The 21,207-nt window shown below is 61.1% G+C and overlaps 1 protein-coding gene across 1 annotated transcript in view; it reads right to left on the bottom strand.

The window, feature by feature from the left end:
- The window catches only part of LOC121275148 (GRIP1-associated protein 1-like), a gene marked incomplete at its 3' end in the record, with an annotated part of 31,711 nt that extends 10,968 nt beyond the window's left edge, over positions 1–20,743 (bottom strand). The window contains exons 1-6 of the mRNA XM_041182567.1: positions 20,692–20,743; positions 19,487–19,534; positions 15,750–15,849; positions 10,517–10,594; positions 6,577–6,669; positions 3,782–3,916 (exon numbers count right to left, since the gene is read on the bottom strand). Coding sequence (XP_041038501.1) covers positions 3,782–3,892 — 111 coding nt within the window. The remainder of the gene's footprint in view (positions 1–3,781; positions 3,917–6,576; positions 6,670–10,516; positions 10,595–15,749; positions 15,850–19,486; positions 19,535–20,691) is intronic.
- Positions 20,744–21,207: the final 464 nt, after the last annotated feature.

Raw genomic sequence — 21,207 nt, 5'->3', positions numbered from 1 at the left:
GGGGCTGCTTTGTCCTGGACGGTGTCGAGCTTCTTGAGTGTTGTGGGAGCTGCAACTCATCCAGGCAAGTGGGGAGTAACCCATCCCACTCCTGACTTGTGCCTTGTAGATGGTGGACAGGCTTTGGGGGGAGTCAGGAGGTGAGTTACTCTCTGCAGGATTCCCAGCCTCTGAGCTGCTCTCGTAGCCACAGTGTTTATATGGCTGGGTCCAGTCCAGTTTCTGGTCGATGGTAACCCCCAGGATGTTGAGAGTGGGGGATTCAGCGATGGGAATGACAGTGAATGTCACAGGGGCGATGGTTAGATCCTCTCTTGTTGGAGATGGTCATTGCCTGACACTGGTGTGGCGTGTCAGCCAAAGCCTGGATTCTGCTCCGCCACTCAATCCCATCACACCCCAACTCTACGTTCCAGCCCTGGCCCATGGCTCCCTCCGGTCCCTTGGCGCTGAGAAAACTAATTTTATACAAACGTCTTGGGGCTTCGGAGGTGCAAGAGCCGCCTCCACCTTGGTCCCAGCCCGAGGACGAGATAGGAGCTATGTAAATGCAAGTTTGATGGGAGACGGGCGGGGGGGGGTGTGGAGGGGGGACACCATCGGACCCAGGGAGGGTCAGCGGCTGCGGGAGGGTAGCGGGGCGCAAGGGGCAGAGCTGCAGGCTCGCTCCGTGTGCATTCAGCTTGAACTCGCTCCCCTCCGCAGCACAGCCTCCGCAGAAATCGATGGGGACCGTTTAATATTTGATGGGAAGATCTGACCTTGTTTTAACCCTGAAATACAATGTCAGCTGCATTAACAGAGACTTGATGACCATGTAAATTATGCAGCAGGCAGAGCAAGTGGAAGCCGACGTTTGCCAGTCAAACCGTGACCACAAATCGCTAACATACAGGCCGGCATTTCAGCTGCTTACAACACTCGTGGAATAATGCTGGAGGGTACAGGATAACACTGGGGTACAGTCCTGATGGGGACGGGTCTGTCACTGTATAACACTGGCGTGCAGTACTGGTGGGGACGGGTCTGTCACTGTATAACACTGGGGTACAGTACTGGTGGGGACGGGTCTGTCACTGTATAACACTGGGGTACAGTACTGGTGGGGACGGGTCTGTCACTGTGTAACACTGGGTTACAGTACTGGTGGGGACGGGTCTGTCACTGTATAACACTGGAGTACAGTACTGGTGGGGACGGGTCTGTCACTGTGTAACACTGGGTTACAGTACTGGTGGTGACAGGTCTGTCACTGTATAACACTGGGGTACAGTACTGGTGGGGACGGGTCTGTCACTATAACACTGGGGTACAGTACTGGTGGAGACAGGTCTGTCACTGTATAACATTGGGGTACAGTACTGGTGGAGACAGGTCTGTCACTGTATAACATTGGGGTACAGTACTGGTGGAGACAGGTCTGTCACTGTATAACACTGGGGTACAGTACTGGTGGGGACGGGTCTGTCACTATAACACTGGGGTACAGTACTGGTGGAGACAGGTCTGTCACTGTATAACATTGGGGTACAGTACTGGTGGAGACAGGTCTGTCACTGTATAACATTGGGGTACAGTACTGGTGGAGACAGGTCTGTCACTGTATAACACTGGGGTACAGTACTGGTGGGGACGGGTCTGTCACTGTATAACACTGGGGTACAGTACTGGTGGGGACGGGTCTGTCACTGTATAACATTGGGGTACAGTACTGGTGGAGACAGGTCTGTCACTGTATAACACTGGCGTACAGTACTGGTGGGGACGGGTCTGTCACTGTATAACATTGGGGTACAGTACTGGTGGAGACAGGTCTGTCACTGTATAACACTGGGGTACAGTACTGGTGGGGACGGGTCTGTCACTGTATAACACTGGGGTACAGTACTGGTGGAGACAGGTCTGTCACTGTATAACACTGGGGTACAGCACTGGTGGGGACAGGTCTGTCACTGTATAACACTGGGGTACAGTACTGGTGGAGACGGGTCTGTCACTGTATAACACTGGGGTACAGTACTGGTGGGGATGGGGTCTGTCACTGTATAACACTGGGGTACAGTACTGGTGGAGACAGGTCTGTCACTGTATAACACTGGGGTACAGTACTGGTGGAGACGGGTCTGTCACTGTATAACACTGGGGTACAGTACTGGTGGGGACGGGTCTGTCACTGTATAATACTGGGGTACAGTACTGGTGGGGACGGGTCTGTCACTGTATAACACTGGGGTACAGTACTGGTGGGGACGGGTCTGTCACTGTATAACACTGGGGTACAGTACTGGTGGGGACGGGTCTGTCACTGTGTAACACTGGGGTACAGTACTGGTGGGGACGGGTCTGTCACTGTGTAACACTGGGGTACAGTACTGGTGGAGACGGGTCTGTCACTGTGTAACACTGGGGTACAGTACTGGTGGAGACAGGTCTGTCACTGTGTAGCTTTAATGTACAATTCATTTGAAGATGATTGTGAAAGAGATCAATCGAGCCACAGCTCTGAACAGGAAAGATGATGGTAAAACAGAAATAAACCATACATTCACACACCCGCTCCAGAGGTCACAGGACAGTGATTAGGGGCAGACACAAGGCTGAGATCAATTACTCATTCTCCCTGCTCATCAGCACCAATTGCTGAGCACAGCACAGGAAAGGCAGGCCTGAGATCTCCCTGTGCTGTCAGAGTCTTCAGCTGCTGCCTTTTACCTCTGTCCTCCACTGCCCTCCTTCCCCATCTAGTGGCCTATCCATGTTACAACAGTTACTCTGCTCCTGACTGTCCCCATCAAACACTCCCAGGACAGGTACAGCACGGGGTTAGATACAGAGTAAAGGTCCCTCTACACCGTCCCCATCAAACACTCCCAGGACAGGTACAGCACGGGGTTAGATACAGAGTAAAGCTCCCTCTACACCGTCCCCATCAAACACTCCCAGGACAGGTACAGCACGGGGTTAGATACAGAGTAAAGGTCCCTCTACACCGTCCCCATCAAACACTCCCAGGACAGGTACAGCACGGGGTTAGATACAGAGTAAAGCTCTCTCTACACTGTCCCCATCAAACACTCCCAGGACAGGTACAGCACGGGGTTAGATACAGAGTAAAGCACCCTCTACACTCTCCCCATCAAACACTCCCAGGACAGGTACAGCACAGGGTTAGATACAGAGTAAAGCTCTCTCTACATGTCCCGATCAAACACTCCCAGGACAGGTACAGCATGGGGTTAGATACAGAGTAAAGCTCTCTCTACACTGTCCCCATCAAACACTCCCAGGACAGGTACAGCACGGGGTTAGATACGGAGTGAAGCTCGCTCTACACCGTCCCCATCAAACACTCCCAGGACAGGTACAGCACGGGGTTAGATACAGAGTAAAGCTCCCTCTACACCGTCCCCATCAAACACTCCCAGGACAGGTACAGCACGGGGTTAGATACAGAGTAAAGCTGCATCTACACTGTCCCCATCAAACACTCCCAGGACAGGTACAGCACGGGGTTAGATACAGAGTAAAGCTCCCTCTACACTGTCCCAATCAAACACTCCCAGGACAGGTACAGCACGGGGTTAGATACAGAGTAAAGCCCCCTCTACACTACCCAAACGAAAGTATTTTGACCCTTTACCCCATTCCCACGTGAGCAGCAAGTTGTCTTGCGTTGTAATCAATCCCATTCAGTCTTCCCACCATTGGCCAGTGCACCTCAAACATTGTATTTCTTCAACACATCAGCCCTGTACACAGAATGAGTCCCACTCAGGCATACCTGTAGCTGACTGCTGAGATCATCCCTCTGGGCCATGAGCCCCTCCAAATCACTCTGTCGCTGCTGCACTTCAAGAGTGAGTGACATGACCTGATCTCGCAGCACATTCATCTCCTGGGTCTTAGCCGTCTGAATCTATTCACAGACAAAAACAACCATCAAGTTATGTTAGAGTAAAGATCCCTCTACACTGTCCACATCAAACACTCCCAGGACAGGTACAGCACGGGGTTAGATACAGAGTAAAGCTCCCTCTACACTGTCCCCATCAAACACTCCCAGGACAGGTACAGCACGGGGTTAGATACAGAGTAAAGCTCTCTCTACACTGTCCCCATCAAACACTCCCAGGACAGGTACAGCACGGGGTTAGATACAGAGTAAAGCTGCCTCTACACCGTCCCCATCAGACACTCCCAGGACAGGTACAGCACGGGGTTAGATACAGAGTAAAGCTCTCTCTACACCGCCCCCATCAAACACTCCCAGGACAGGTACAGCACGGGGTTAGATACAGAGTAAATCTCCCTCTACACCGTCCCCATCAAACACTCCCAGGACAGGTACAGCACGGGGTTAGATACAGAGTAAAGCTCCCTCTACACTGTCCCCATCAAACACTCCCAGGACAGGTACAGCACGGGGTTAGATACAGAGTAAATCTCCCTCTACACCGTCCCCATCAAACACTCCCAGGACAGGTACAGCACGGGGTTAGATACAGAGTAAAGCTGCCTCTACACCGTCCCCATCAGACACTCCCAGGACAGGTACAGCACGGGGTTAGATACAGAGTAAAGCTGCCTCTACACCGTCCCCATCAAACACTCCCAGGACAGGTACAGCACGGGGTTAGATACAGAGTAAAGCTGCCTCTACACCGTCCCCATCAAACACTCCCAGGACAGGTACAGCACGGGGTTAGACACAGAGTAAAGCTCCCTCTACACCGTCCCCATCAAACACTCCCAGGACAGGTACAACACGGGGTTAGATACAGAGTAAAGCTGCCTCTACACCGTCCCCATCAAACACTCCCAGGACAGGTACAGCACGGGGTTAGATACAGAGTAAAGCTCCCTCTACACCGTCCCCATCAAACACTCCCAGGACAGGTACAGCATGGGGTTAGATACAGAGTAAAGCTACCTCTACACTGTCCCCATCAAACACTCTCAGGACAGGTACAGCACGGGGTTAGATACAGAGTAAAACTCCCTCTATACCGTCCCCATCAAACACTCCCAGGACAGGTACAGCACGGGGTTAGATACAGAGTAAAGCTCCCTCTACACCGTCCCCATCAAACACTCCCAGGACAGGTACAGCACGGGGTTAGATACAGAGTAAAGCTCCCTCTACACCGTCCCCATCAAACACTCCCAGGACAGGTACAGCACGGGGTTAGATACAGAGTAAAGCGCCCTCTACACCGTCCCCATCAAACACTCCCAGGACAGGTACAGCACGGGGTTAGATACAGAGTAAAGCGCCCTCTACACCGTCCCCATCAAACACTCCCAGGACAGGTACAGCACGGGGTTAGATACAGAGTAAAGCCCCCTCTACACCGTCCCCATCAAACACTCCCAGGACAGGTACAGCATGGGGTTAGATACAGAGTAAAGCTCCCTCTACACCGTCCCCGTCAAACACTCCCAGGACAGGTACAGCACGGGGTTAGATACAGAGTAAAGCTCCCTCTACACTGTCCCCATCAAACACTCCCAGGACAGGTACAGCACGGGGTTAGATACAGAGTAAACCCTCTACAGCGTCCCCATCAAACACTCCAGGACAGGTACAGCACGGGGTTAGATACAGAGTAAAGGTCCCTCTACAGCGTCCCCATCAAACACTCCCAGGACAGGTACAGCACGGGGTTAGACACAGAGTAAAGCTCCCTCTACACCGTCCCCATCAAACACTTCCAGCGCAGGTACAGCGCGGGGTTAGATACAGAGTAAAGCTCCCTCTACACTGTCCTGCGAGACGTTTCTTCACACCAGTCCGCCTGTATGACGAAGATCAGTTTGTGATGTCGATCGAGGATGGGTCCTGCCGTTGGCTTCTCCGGATTCCCTGACCAAGGTCCGTGCTCAGCGCTGCCTTAGGGCCTGGCTGGAAGTCCTGGGTGGGTTTCAGGGGACGGCGCTCCTGGCAACTCTCGGTCTGTTGGCTAATCCACCAGTTTAAACCCCGGGCGGGACCAGCACCGCAGATCTCACCCAGCCTGAGTCGGAGAACTCGAGGGAGGGGCGGCCAGGGCTCATTGCAAGGCAGAGACCTCCAGGCCCCCAGGGGAGGTGACTGGAGGTTTGTCAGACGGCAGTGGGGATCGGCACACCTCTCTCCTTATCTATACAGACAGCGGATGCAGGAAGCGCAGTTCACAAGCCTGCAGCTTATAGAACAGGTGGCACATCGGTGAGGCAGAAGGACACAGGCTGGACCCCCGACATGGGCAAGCACAGAGCAGCAGCAGTTTAGTGAGGCGTCAGGCGCCAAGAGTCAAGCGACGCCCTCTGCCCAGATCTCTGCTGCTGGGGAAGAGGCCGGCGCCAAGGGCCTTGTGATGGGAGCTGGGGCGTGGGTCTGGCCAATTACCGCTCACCTCGGGCCCACGTCCTGACGCCCCGCGGAGCCAATTCGTGTCTCGCCCCTCCCCCACCCACCCCCTCCAATCACCACGAGATCCTCCTCGTCCAATCAGCGGCCACGAGGTCCCGCGGGGTCGGACCGGTCGACAGCGGCCCCACTTTTCGCGAGACGGTTTCTGAAGCTGGTGTGGGTACCTGCTCTAAGGCTGCTAGACCTGTCCGGAGGGCATCGTTCTCAGACAGGATGCTCTCCACCTGCTCCTGACACTCTGCACTCTGACACTCGACCTTTCACCCGACGGAGGACATCAACAGCACGGCAATGGCACATCAGCAGGCGAGAGAGGGAGAGAGGGAGGGAGAGATAGAAAGAGGGGGGGAGAGATGGGGGGGAGAGATGGGGGGGGAGAGATGGAGGGGGGAGAGATGGGGGGGGAGAGATGGGGGGGGAAAGATGGAGGGGGGAGAGATGGGGGGGGGAGAGATGGGGGGGGAGAGATGGGGGGGGAGAGATGGGGGGGGAGAGATGGGGGGGGGAGAGATGGGGGGGGAGAGATGGGGGGGGAGAGATGGGGGGGGAGAGATGGGGGGGGAGAGATGGGGGGGGAAAGATGGAGGGGGGAGAGAGGGGGGGGAGAGATTGGGAGAGGGGGGGGGAGAGATTGGGGGGGGAGAGATTGGGGGGGAGAGATGGGGGGGGAGAGATGGGGGGGAGAGAGAGGGAGGAGAGAGAGGGAGGAGAGAGAGGGAGGAGAGAGAGGGAGGAGAGAGAGGGAGGAGAGAGAGGGAGGAGAGGGAGGGAGGAGAGGGAGGGAGGAGAGAGAGGGAGGAGAGGGAGGGAGGAGAGGGAGGGAGGAGAGAGAGGGAGGAGAGAGGGAGGAGAGAGGGAGGAGAGAGGGAGGAGAGAGGGAGGAGAGAGAGGGAGGAGAGAGAGGGAGGAGAGAGAGGGAGGAGAGAGAGGGAGGAGAGGGAGGGAGGAGAGGGAGGGAGGAGAGAGAGGGAGGAGAGAGAGGGAGGAGAGAGAGGGAGGAGAGGGAGGGAGGAGAGGGAGAAAGAAAGAGATGGGGAGAGGGCAGGAGAAAAAGAGAGAAAGAGAGAAAGATGGGAGTTGTTAAAAACAGCACAGACCAGGTTACTCGAAGTCAAATAACAGATTCGCAAGATGGGGGTTTCAGGGAGAGAGCGAGGGAGCGAGAGGAGCTCCATAATAATCAAACAATCAACAGTGAGCGAGATCAACACAAGCTGACAGAGACACAAGGGGGTGGCAAGGGGCAGGGGCCACGAGCGGGTGATGGGCGAGTGGGAGACGGGGCCAGAGACATGGGCGGGCAACAGGGCTAGAGGGTGAAGGGGCGAGAGGCGGGGTGGCTACAGGGCAGTGGGCGGCCGATGGGCTGACAGGCAGGTGGGCGATGGGGCCACAGCTGGATGGGCGATGGGCAACGGAGCAGGTGGGTGGTGCAAGAGTGATGGGAAGTGCGACACAGAGAGAGACAGACACACCCACACACACACACACCCACACACAAACACCCACACACACACCCACAGCGAACCAAAGCACAGAACAGAGACATTTGGAGAACTGTAATTCTAACGAGATTGTGAACAGTGAGAAGCTGAAACCCAACCAGTCCCGACACTGTTACAGAGCAACACTGAGAACGTCTCGTAGCTGTGGTGGGAATTCAGTGTCCACTATAGTAACGGCGGTGGGGGGGGTCACAGGCCCAGAGCTTTCAAATAGAACCAAAAGACTGAGATAGAACTGATCCGGAACCAATAACACACAAACCACAAGGTATCGTCTAAACCGGGGATTGGTTCAGTCAGGAGCCTCTGGCTGAGTCACCATGGACCCCTTCCCGTTCACTCCCACTGTACACAATCCCAATGGACCCAAACCCCTTCCCGTTCACTCCCACTGTACACAATCCCAATGGACCCAAACCCCTTCCCCTTCACTCCCACTGTACACAATCCCAATGGACCCAAACCCCTTCCCGTTCACTCCCACTGTACACAATCCCAATGGACCCAAACCCCTTCCCCTTCACTCCCACTGTACACAATCCCAATGGACCCAAACCCTTTCTCACTCACTCCCACTGTACACAATCCCAATGGACCCAAACCCCTTCCCGTTCACTCCCACTGTACACAATCCCAATGGACCCAAACCCCTTCCCGTTCACTCCCACTGTACACAATCCCAATGGACCCAAACCCCTTCCCGTTCACTCCCACTGTACACAATCCCAACGGACCCAAACCCTTTCCCATTCACTCCCACTGTACACAACCCCAACGGACCCAAACCCTTTCACATTCACTCCCACTGTACACAATCCCAATGGACCCAAACCCCTTCCCGTTCACTCCCACTGTACACAATCCCAATGGACCCAAACCCCTTCCTATTCACTCCCACTGTACACAATCCCAATGGACCCAAACCCCTTCCCGTTCACTCCCACTGTACACAATCCCAATGGACCCAAACCCCTTCCCGCTCACTCCCACTGTACACAATCCCAATGGACCCAAACCCCTTCCCCTTCACTCCCACTGTACACAATCCCAATGGACCCAAACCCCTTCCCGTTCACTCCCACTGTACACAATCCCAATGGACCCAAACCCCTTCCCCTTCACTCCCACTGTACACAATCCCAATGGACCCAAACCCTTTCTCACTCACTCCCACTGTACACAATCCCAATGGACCCAAACCCCTTCCCGTTCACTCCCACTGTACACAATCCCAATGGACCCAAACCCCTTCCCGTTCACTCCCACTGTACACAATCCCAACGGACCCAAACCCTTTCCCATTCACTCCCACTGTACACAACCCCAACGGACCCAAACCCTTTCACATTCACTCCCACTGTACACAATCCCAATGGACCCAAACCCCTTCCCGTTCACTCCCACTGTACACAATCCCAATGGACCCAAACCCCTTCCCATTCACTCCCACTGTACACAATCCCAATGGACCCAAACCCCTTCCCATTCACTCCCACTGTACACAATCCCAATGGACCCAAACCCCTTTCCGTTCACTCCCACTGTACACAATCCCAATGGACCCAAACCCCTTCCCATTCACTCCCACTGTACACAATCCCAATGGACCCAAACTCCTTCCCGTTCACTCCCACTGTACACAATCCCAATGGACCCAAACCCCTTCCCACTCACTCTCACTGTACACAATCCCAATGGACCCAAACCCCTTCCCACTTACTCCCACTGTACACAATCCCAATGGACCCAAACCCCTTCCCGTTCACTCCCACTGTACACAATCCCAATGGACCCAAACCCCTTCCCGTTCACTCCCACTGTACACAATCCCAATGGACCCAAACCCCTTCCCACTCACTCTCACTGTACACGATCCCAATGGACCCAAACCCCTTCCAACTTACTCCCACTGTACACAATCCCAATGGACCCAAACCCCTTCCCACTCACTCTCACTGTACACAATCCCAATGGACCCAAACCCCTTCCCACTTACTCCCACTGTACACAATCCCAATGGACCAAAACCCCTTCCCACTCACTCTCACTGTACACAATCCCAATGGACCCAAACCCCTTCCCACTTACTCCCACTGTACACAATCCCAATGGACCCAAACCCCTTCCCACTCACTCTCACTGTACACAATCCCAATGGACCCAAACCCCTTCCCACTCACTCCCACTGTACACAATCCCAATGGACCCAAACCCCTTCCCACTTACTCCCACTGTACACAATCCCAATGGACCCAAACCCCTTCCCACTCACTCCCACTGTACACAATCCCAATGGACCCAAACCCCTTCCCGTTCACTCCCACTGTACACAATCCCAATGGACCCAAACCCCTTCCCACTCACTCTCACTGTACACAATCCCAATGGACCCAAACCCCTTCCCACTCACTCCCACTGTACACAATCCCAATGGACCCAAACCCTTCCCATTCAATGCAACTGTGTGGGATCCTGCTCTGCACACTGACTCTTATCCCCAATATACTGGATCAGTGATCCAGGAAGACTCTGGAATCAGTGGCATTCCCGCTGGGCATTTGAGAGCTCGGAAGCTTTGCCTCCAGACACACAGGCTCACCTGGTCACGGAGTGTCTGCAGGACCACCTCGTGCTCCTTCTGTAGTTTCTGTGTGTGATCCTTCAAGTCGGCGAGGCTCTGGGCAGAGAGAAAAAGAGGCCGAGCAGAAAATCTATCGCATGGCACACTCATTGGGCAATGCATCCCGAGGCAGAGGGGCAGGCGCGAGAGAGGGGGAGGGGCGGGCGCGAGGGAGGGGGAGGGGCCGGCGCGAGGGAGGGGGAGGGGCGGGCGCGAGGGAGGGGGAGGGGCGGGCGCGAGGGAGGGGGAGGGGCCGGCGCGAGGGAGGGGGAGGGGCGGGCGCGAGGGAGGGGGAGGGGCGGGCGCGAGGGAGGGGGAGGGGCGGGCGCGAGAGGGGGGGAGGGGCGTGCGCGAGATGGGGGGAGGGGCGTGCGGGAGATGGGGGGAGGGGCGTGCGGGAGATGGGGGGAGGGGCGTGTGGGAGATGGGGGGAGGGGCGTGTGGGAGATGGGGGGAGGGGCGTGTGGGAGATGGGGGGAGGGGCGTGTGGGAGATGGGGGGAGGGGCGTGTGGGAGATGGGGGGAGGGGCGTGTGGGAGAGAGGGGGAGGGGCGTGTGGGAGAGAGGGGGAGGGGCGTGTGGGAGAGAGGGGGAGGGGCGTGCTGGGAGAGAGGGGGAGGGGCGTGTGGGAGATGGGGGGAGGGGCGTGTGGGAGATGGGGGAGGGGCGTGTGGGAGATGGGGGGAGGGCGTGTGGGAGAGAGGGGGAGGGGCGTGTGGGAGATGGGGGGAGGGGCTGTGTGGGAGATGGGGGGAGGGGCGTGTGGCGAGAGGGGGAGGGGCGTGTGGGAGAGAGGGGGAGGGGCGTGTGGGAGATGGGGGGAGGGGGCGTGTGGGAGATGGGGGGAGGGGCGTGTGGGAGAGAGGGGGAGGGGCTGTGGGAGATGGGGGGAGGGGCGTGTGGGAGATGGGGGGAGGGGCTGTGTGGGAGAGAGGGGGAGGGGCGTGCGGGAGAGAGGGGGAGGGGCGTGTGGGAGAGAGGGGGAGGGGCGTGTGGGAGATGGGGGGAGGGGCGTGTGGGAGATGGGGGGAGGGGCGTGTGGGAGATGGGGGGAGGGGTGTGCGGAGATGGGGGGAGGGGCGTGTGGGAGATGGGGGGAGGGGCGTGTGGGAGATGGGGGGAGGGGAGTGTGGGAGAGAGGGGGAGGGGCGTGTGGGAGATGGGGGGAGGGGCGTGTGGGAGAGAGGGGGAGGGGCGTGTGGGGAGAGAGGGGGAGGGGCGTGTGGGAGATGGGGGGAGGGGCGTGTGGGAGATGGGGGGAGGGGCGTGTGGGAGAGAGGGGGAGGGGCGTGTGGGAGAGAGGGGGAGGGGCGTGTGGGAGATGGGGGGAGGGGTGTGTGGGAGATGGGGGGAGGGGCGTGTGGGAGATGGGGGGAGGGGCGTGTGGGAGATGGGGGGAGGGGTGTGCGGGAGAGAGGGGGAGGGGCGTGTGGGAGAGAGGGGGAGGGGCGTGTGGGAGATGGGGGGAGGGGTGTGGGGAGATGGGGGGAGGGGCGTGTGGGAGATGGGGGGAGGGGCGTGTGGGAGATGGGGGGAGGGGCGTGTGGGAGATGGGGGGAGGGGCGTGTGGGAGAGAGGGGGGAGGGGCGTGTGGGAGATGGGGGGAGGGGCGTGTGGGAGATGGGGGGAGGGGCGTGTGGGAGATGGGGGGAGGGGCGTGTGGGAGATGGGGGGAGGGGCGTGTGGGAGATGGGGGGAGGGGCGTGTGGGAGATGGGGGGAGGGGTGTGTGGGAGAGAGGGGGAGGGGTGTGTGGGAGAGAGGGGGAGGGTGTGTGCGGGAGATGGGGGGAGGGGCGTGTGGAGATGGGGGGAGGGGCGTGTGGGAGAGAGGGGGAGGGGCATGTGGGAGATGGGGGGAGGGGCGTGTGGGAGATGGGGGGAGGGGCGTGTGGGAGATGGGGGGAGGGGCGTGCAGGAGAGAGGGGGAGGGGCGTGTGGGAGATGGGGGGAGGGGCGTGTGGGAGATGGGGGGAGGGGCGTGTGGGAGATGGGGGGAGGGGCGTGTGGGAGAGAGGGGGAGGGGCGTGTGGGAGAGAGGGGGAGGGGCGTGTGGGAGAGAGGGGGAGGGGCGTGTGGGAGATGGGGGGAGGGGCGTGTGGGAGATGGGGGGAGGGGCGTGTGGGAGAGGGGGGGAGGGGTGTGTGGGAGATGGGGGGAGGGGCGTGTGGGAGATGGGGGGAGGGGCGTGTGGGAGAGAGGGGGAGGGGCGTGTGGGAGATGGGGGGAGGGGCGTGTGGGAGATGGGGGGAGGGGTGTGTGGGAGAGAGGGGGAGGGGCGTGCGGGAGATGGGGGGAGGGGCGTGTGGGAGATGGGGGGAGGGGCGTGTGGGAGATGGGGGGAGGGGCGTGTGGGAGAGAGGGGGAGGGGCGTGTGGGAGATGGGGGGAGGGGCGTGTGGGAGATGGGGGGAGGGGCGTGTGGGAGAGAGGGGGAGGGGCGTGTGGGAGATGGGGGGAGGGGCGTGTGGGAGAGAGGGGGAGGGGCGTGTGGGAGATGGGGGGAGGGGCGTGTGGGAGATGGGGGGAGGGGCGTGTGGGAGATGGGGGGAGGGGCGTGTGGGAGATGGGGGGAGGGGAGTGTGGGAGATGGGGGGAGGGGCGTGTGGGAGATGGGGGGAGGGGCGTGTGGGAGATGGGGGGAGGGGCGTGTGGGAGAGAGGGGGAGGGGCGTGTGGGAGATGGGGGGAGGGGCGTGTGGGAGATGGGGGGAGGGGTGTGTGGGAGATGGGGGGAGGGGCGTGTGGGAGATGGGGGGAGGGGCGTGTGGGAGATGGGGGGAGGGGTGTGTGGGAGATGGGGGGAGGGGCGTGTTGGAGAGAGGGGGAGGGGCGTGTGGGAGATGGGGGGAGGGGCGTGTGGGAGATGGGGGGAGGGGTGTGCGGGAGATGGGGGGAGGGGCGTGTGGGAGAGGGGGAGGGGCGTGTGGGAGATGGGGGGAGGGGCGTGTGGGAGAGAGGGGGAGGGGCGTGTGGGAGATGGGGGGAGGGGCGTGTGGGAGAGAGGGGGAGGGGCGTGTGGGAGAGAGGGCGGGGCGTGTGGGAGAGAGGGGGAGGGGCGTGTGGGAGATGGGGGGAGGGGCGTGTGGGAGAGAGGGGGAGGGGCGTGTGGGAGAGAGGGGGAGGGGCGTGTGGGAGATGGGGGGAGGGGCGTGTGGGAGATGGGGGGAGGGGCGTGTGGGAGATGGGGGGAGGGCGTGTGGGAGATGGGGGGAGGGGCGTGTGGGAGATGGGGGGAGGGGTGTGTGGGAGATGGGGGGAGGGGCGTGTTGGAGAGAGGGGGAGGGGCGTGTGGGAGATGGGGGGAGGGGCGTGTGGGAGAGAGGGGGAGGGGCGTGTGGGAGATGGGGGGAGGGGCGTGTGGGAGAGAGGGGGAGGGGCGTGTGGGAGATGGGGGGAGGGGCGTGTGGGAGAGAGGGGGAGGGGCGTGTGGGGAGAGAGGGCGGGGCGTGTGGGAGAGAGGGGGAGGGGGCGTGTGGGAGATGGGGGGAGGGGCGTGTGGGAGAGAGGGGGAGGGGCGTGTGGAGAGAGGGGGAGGGGCGTGTGGGAGAGAGGGGGAGGGGCGTGTGGAGATGGGGGGAGGGGCGTGTGGGAGAGAGGGGGAGGGGCGTGTGGGAGATGGGGGGAGGGGCGTGTGGGAGATGGGGGAGGGGCGTGTGGGAGATGGGGGGAGGGGCGTGTGGGAGATGGGGGGAGGGGCGTGTGGGAGATGGGGGGAGGGGCGTGTGGGAGATGGGGGGAGGGGCGTGTGGGAGATGGGGGGAGGGGCGTGTGGGAGATGGGGGGAGGGGCGTGTGGGAGAGAGGGGGAGGGGCGTGTGGGAGATGGGGGGAGGGGCGTGTGGGAGATGGGGGGAGGGGCGTGTGGGAGATGGGGGGAGGGGCATGTGGGAGATGGGGGGAGGGGCGTGTGGGAGATGGGGGGAGGGGCGTGTGGGAGATGGGGGGAGGGGCGTGTGGGAGATGGGGGAGGTGCGTGTGGGAGAGAGGGGAGGGGCGTGTGGGAGATGGGGGGAGGGGCGTGTGGGAGATGGGGGGAGGGGCGTGTGGGAGATGGGGGGAGGGGCGTGTGGGAGATGGGGGGAGGGGCGTGTGGGAGATGGGGGGAGGGGCGTGTGGGAGATGGGGGGAGGGGCGTGCGGGAGATGGGGGGAGGGGCGTGTGGGAGATGGGGGAGGGGCGTGTGGGAGATGGGGGGAGGGGTGTGTGGGAGAGAGGGGGAGGGGCGTGTGGGAGATGGGGGGAGGGGCGTGTGGGAGAGAGGGGGAGGGGTGTGTGGGAGATGGGGGGAGGGGCGTGTGGGAGATGGGGGGAGGGGCGTGTGGGAGATGGGGGGAGGGGCGTGTGGGAGATGGGGGGAGGGGCGTGTGGGAGATGGGGGGAGGGGCGTGTGGGAGATGGGGGGAGGGGCGTGTGGGAGATGGGGGGAGGGGCGTGTGGGAGATGGGGGGAGGGGCGTGTGGGAGATGGGGGGAGGGGCGTGTGGGAGATGGGGGGAGGGGCGTGTGGGAGATGGGGGGAGGGGCGTGTGGGAGATGGGGGGAGGGGTGTGTGGGAGATGCGGGTGCCGGGGACAGTTTGGACACCAGTGGAACTGCACTGGGAGCGGGAACGAGGGAACGAGATAGGGAGGGAGGGAGGGAGGGAGGGAGGGAGGGAGGGAGGGAGGGAGGGAGGGAGGTGCAAGGACAATGACATTCTGAACAGACCCATCTTTACAGAGAGATCCTGCCGTGTGGAATAGGTTCACCACCTCCTCCCCGCTGAGAAAGGCACCGACTGTGGCTCTGCCCCACTGAAGGGCCTGTTCCTGTGGCAAGGGGACCTCTCCCAGATCAGAAACAAGGACCCACCATACCTCGGGCTCTGAGCCTGTATCCGATTGGCCAGAGCGGGGGCCCCGAGCCCGTATCCGATTGGCCAGAGCGGGGGCCCCGAGCCCATATCCGATTGGCCAGGGCAGGGTCTCTGAGCCTGTATCCGATTGGCCAGGGCAGGGTCTCTGAGCCTGTATCCGATTGGCCAGGGCAGGGTCTCTGAGCCTGTATCCGATTGGCCAGGGCAGGGGTTCCGAGCCTGTCTCCGATTGGCCAGGGCAGGGTCTCTGAGCCTGTATCCGATTGGCCAGGGCAGGGGTTCCGAGCCTGTCTCCGATTGGCCAGGGCAGGGTCTCTGAGCCTGTATCCAATTGGCCAGGTCTGGACCCGGCGTCCGTACCTGATTGGCTGTTTGAATCTCTTGCTGCAGTCGCTGGTTTCGGGCGTTGAGAGATTTCAGCTCCTCCTCCTTTCGCAGCTGAAGTTCCTCAATCTTCGTCCTAGAGGGGATCAGAGGGAGGGAGGGAGACAGAGGGCGGGACGGAGGGAGGGAGACAGAGGGCGGGACGGAGGGAGGGAGACAGAGGGCGGGACGGAGGGAGGGAGACAGAGGGCGGGACGGAGGGAGGGAGACAGAGGGCGGGACGGAGGGAGGGAGACAGAGGGCGGGACGGAGGGAGGGAGACAGAGGGCGGGACGGAGGGAGGGAGACAGAGGGCGGGACGGAGGGAGGGAGACAGAGGGCGGGACGGAGGGAGGGAGACAGAGGGCGGGACGGAGGGAGGGAGACAGAGGGCGGGACGGAGGGAGGGAGACAGAGGGCGGGACGGAGGGAGGGAGACAGAGGGCGGGACGGAGGGAGGGAGACAGAGGGCGGGACGGAGGGAGGGAGACAGAGGGCGGGACGGAGGGAGGGAGACAGAGGGCGGGACGGAGGGAGGGAGACAGAGGGCGGGACGGAGGGAGGGAGACAGAGGGCGGGACGGAGGGAGGGAGACAGACGGCGGGACGGAGGGAGGGAGACAGACGGCGGGACGGAGGGAGGGAGACAGACGGCGGGACGGAGGGAGGGAGACAGACGGCGGGACGGAGGGAGGGAGACAGACGGCGGGACGGAGGGAGGGAGACAGACGGCGGGACGGAGGGAGGGAGACAGACGGCGGGACGGAGGGAGGGAGACAGACGGCGGGAGGGAAGGAGACAGGCGGAGGGAGGGAGGGAGGGAGACAGACGGAGGGAGGGAGGGAGGGAGGGAGACAGACGGCGGGACGGAGGGAGGGAGACAGACGGCGGGACGGAGGGAGGGAGACAGACGGCGGGACGGAGGGAGGGAGACAGACAGCGGGAGGGAGACAGATGGAGGGAGGGAGGGAGGGAGACAGAGGGAGGGAAGGAGACAGACAGAGGGAGGGAGGGAGGGAGACAGACAGAGGGAGGGAAGGAGGGAGACAGACAGAGGGAGGGAAGGAGGGAGACAGACAGAAGGAGGGAGGGAGGGAGACAGACAGAAGGAGGGAGACAGACAGAGGGAGGGAGGGAGACAGACAGAGGGAGGGAGGGAGGGAGACAGAGGGAGGGAGGGAGACAGAGGGAGGGAGGGAGGGAGACAGACGGAGGGAGGGAGGGAGACAGACGGAGGGAGACAGACGGAGGGAGGGAGGGAGACAGACGGAGGGAGGGAGGGAGACAGACGGAGGGAGGGAGGGAGACAGACAGAGGGAGGGAGGGAGACAGACAGAAGGAGGGAGGGAGGGAGACAGACAGAAGGAGGGAGGGAGGGAGACAGACAGAAGGAGGGAGGGAGACAGACAGATGGAGGGAGGGAGGGAGACAGACAGACGGAGGGAGGGAGGGAGACAGACAGACGGAGGGAGGGAGGGAGACAGACAGACGGAGGGAGGGAGGGAGACAGACAGACGGAGGGAGGGAGGGAGACAGACAGACGGAGGGAGGGAGGGAGACAGACAGACGGAGGGAGGGAGGGAGACAGACAGACGGAGGGAGGGAGGGAGGGAGACAGACAGAGGGAGGGAGGGAGACAGACAGAGGGAGGGAGGGAGACAGACAGAGGGAGGGAGGGAGACAGACAGAAGGAGGGAGGGAGGGAGACAGACAGACGGAGGGAGGGAGGGAGACAGACAGACGGAGGGAGGGAGGGAGACAGACAGACGGAGGGAGGGAGGGAGACAGACAGACGGAGGGAGGGAGGGAGACAGACAGACGGAGGGAGGGAGGGAGACAGACAGACGGAGGGAGGGAGGGAGACAGACAGACGGAGGGAGGGAGGGAGACAGACAGACGGAGGGAGGGAGGGAGACAGACAGACGGAGGGAGGGAGGGAGACAGACAGACGGAGGGAGGGAGGGAGACAGACAGACGGAGGGAGGGAGGGAGACAGACAGACGGAGGGAGGGAGGGAGACAGACAGACGGAGGGAGGGAGGGAGACAGACAGACGGAGGGAGGGAGGGAGACAGACAGACGGAGGAAGAGAAAAGAAAGGAACCAAAGTAAATTGAGACAGACAGACAAAATGGAAACAGCGAAGAGGCAGGTGGATTTGTGGCCAATGTGAATACAGGTCTCCCTCTCATACCATCAGACTTCCCACAAACCCCATCAGCAATCACTGCTGGGCCCTGCACCTCAGGCTTGGGGCAAGAATAAAGCTTGGAGAGATTATCAGCGAGCTGTGTTCTCCTTGTACCGACCCTCCGACAGCGCGGCGCTCCCTCAGCACTGACCCTCTGACAGTGCGGAGTTCTCCCAGTACTGACCCTCCGAGAGTGCGGCACTCCCTCAGCACTGACCCTCTGACAGCGCGGCGCTCCCTCAGCACTGACGCTCCGACAGTGCGGCGCTCCCTCAGCACTGATCCTCCGACAGTGCGGCTCTCCCTCAGCACTGACCCTCCAACACTGCGGCGCTCCCTCAGCACTGACCCTCCGACAGCGCGGCGCTCCCTCAGCACTGACCCTCCGACAGTGCGGCGCTCCCTCAGCACTGATCCTCCGACAGCGCGGCGCTCCCTCAGCGCTGACCCTCCCACAGTGTGGCGCTCCCTCAGCGCTGACCCTCTGACACTGCGGCGCTCCCTCAGCGCTGACCCTCCCTCAGCGCTGACCCTCCAACACGGCAGCTCTCCCTCAGCGCTGACCCTCCGACAGCGCGGCGCTCCCTCAGCGCTGACCCTCCGACAGTGCGGCGCTCCCTCAGCGCTGACCCTCCGACAGCGCGGCGCTCCCTCAGCGCTGACCCTCCGACAGCGCGGCGTTCCCTCAGCACTGACCCTCCGACAGTGCGGCGCTCCCTCAGCACTGATCCTCCGACAGTGCGGCTCTCCCTCAGCACTGACCCTCCAACACTGCGGCGCTCCCTCAGCACTGACCCTCCGACAGCGCGGCGCTCCCTCAGCACTGACCCTCCGACAGTGTGGCGCTCCCTCAGCACTGATCCTCCGACAGCGCGGCGCTCCCTCAGCGCTGACCCTCCCACAGTGTGGCGCTCCCTCAGCGCTGACCCTCTGACACTGCGGCGCTCCCTCAGCGCTGACCCTCCCTCAGCGCTGACCCTCCAACACGGCAGCTCTCCCTCAGCGCTGACCCTCCGACAGCGCAGCGCTCCCTCAGCGCTGACCCTCCGACAGTGCGGCGCTCCCTCAGCACTGACCCTCCGACAGCGCGGCGCTCCCTCAGCGCTGACCCTCCGACAGCGCGGCGTTCCCTCAGCACTGACCCTCCGACAGTGCGGCGCTCCCTCAGCACTGATCCTCCGACAGTGCGGCGCTCCCTCAGCACTGACCCTCCAACACTGCGGCGCTCCCTCAGCACTGACCCTCCGACAGCGCGGCGCTCCCTCAGCACTGACCCTCCGACAGTGCGGCGCTCCCTCAGCACTGATCCTCCGACAGTGCGGCGCTCCCTCAGCGCTGACCCTCCCACAGTGTGGCGCTCCCTCAGCGCTGACCCTCTGACACTGCGGCGCTCCCTCAGCGCTGACCCTCCCTCAGCGCTGACCCTCCAACACGGCAGCTCTCCCTCAGCGCTGACCCTCTGACAGCACAGCGCTCCCTCAGTGGTGGATACGGTGGCTCCTAACCCACTCGGCTGGTCGCCAAGGTTGGCGTATCTATACCTACCTGCTGTCGTTGTAGAGCGCTTCCTTCTCAGACTGCAGACGCAGAAAGCTAGAGAGACAGAGGGGGGGAACAGAAATGTTAATGAGCTGGCATTGGAAATGATGCCTGTCAGCGAACACAGAGGAGGACTATGTTGGCACGCTCCCTTGATAAGTAGCAGGACAAGGCCATTGAACTCCTCCAGCCTGTGCTGCTATTCTACTTGATCCGTGCGATTGGGACCACAGTCCCATATAGCAGCCTTGGCCCCCCATGCTTTAACACCCAGCTTATCTCGAACCTCACTACCCCCTCTCCCCCGTCACTCCTCATACCAATAATTCCCGCTTGGGCCTGGGACAAAGACCCCACTTGGAATTCGGCCCATGGCTGAATGCCTGGCTGACAGCCAGCGACAGGGTTCACACTGGGAGGGTAAAGGTCTCCCCAAGGGGCCTTGCTACCAGCTCGGGACATTCCAATTCACTCGACAGCCAGGGTGGGGGGGGCCTGAGTTCTTCCAGACAGGCACGCAGTGTTTACAACGCCGCAGACCATTCAAATCAAAAGTGAATATTCCCAGCAGGCATGTGACAGACTCCCCAGCTCTGAGACCCTCCATCAGAGCACCTAGACTGGCTCTATTCTCTCCCCATCAAACACTCCCAGGACAGGTACAGCACGGGGTTAGATACAGAGTAAAGCTCCCTCTACACCGTCCCCATCAAACACTCCCAGGACAGGTACAGCATGGGGTTAGATACAGAGTAAAGCACCCTCTACACCGTCCCCATCAAACACTCCCAGGGCAGGTACAGCACGGGGTTAGATACAGAGTAAAGCTTCCTCTACACTGTCCCCATCAAACACTCCCAGGACAGGTACAGCACGGGGTTAGATACAGAGTAAAGCTCCCTCTACACCGTCCCCATCAAACACTCCCAGGACAGGTACAGCATGGGGTTAGATACAGAGTAAAGCTCCCTCTACACTGCCCCTATCAAACACTCCCAGGACAGGTACAGCACGGGGCTAGATACAGAGTAAAGGTCCCTCTACACTGTCCCAATCAAACACTCCCAGGACAGGTACAGCACGGGGTTAGATACAGAGTAAACTCCCTCTACAACGTCCCCATCAAACACTCCCAGGGCAGGTACAGCACGGGGTTAGATACAGAAGCTGACACCGCACAGTGGATGGGACGGCCCCTGAGGCAGACTCACCTCTCCTGTTTCTTCTTTAGTTTCTCGGAGAGCTATGGAGACAGAGAAAGAAAGTCAGACATGTCCGTGTTGCAGAGGCAGCGCCAGTAAATGCATTTCTGCTGCAAAGCTCAGGCTCCTCCAGCCCGAGGGCGTACGCATCCTCCCCTCCCTCCCGACTCCCCGCTGGCCTGAACGCAGCTTCCCTTCCCAACAACAGCCCCTGGCTGAGGCACTGAGTGAGGGAGGGGATACTCCCCACTCCCAGCCTTAAAGGCTTCAGACTCGCCGTAAGCTGAGGGGCAGAGGTGAGCAGGGGAATCAGGCTGTCGGCATCTGCCACTGAAATCCTCACTGCTGCATATTCACATCTCCATCAAACAGGCAGCACTGACATCCTAACGCCACGTTTCATAGGGAGCACGCAAACAAGAAACTGTCTATAACAAGAGGGACAGCCAGAGCTGGGCGGGGGAGAGGGAGGAGGGACAGAGAGCGGTGGGGGAGAGAGGGAGGAGAGACAGAGAGCGGTGGGGG

This window comes from Carcharodon carcharias, unplaced genomic scaffold (assembly GCF_017639515.1).
Source record: "Carcharodon carcharias isolate sCarCar2 unplaced genomic scaffold, sCarCar2.pri scaffold_1091_ctg1, whole genome shotgun sequence".
Lineage (NCBI taxonomy): Eukaryota > Metazoa > Chordata > Chondrichthyes > Lamniformes > Lamnidae > Carcharodon > Carcharodon carcharias.
Note: the sequence above shows the minus strand (reverse complement) of the source record. Positions and strands in the feature narration are given on the sequence as shown.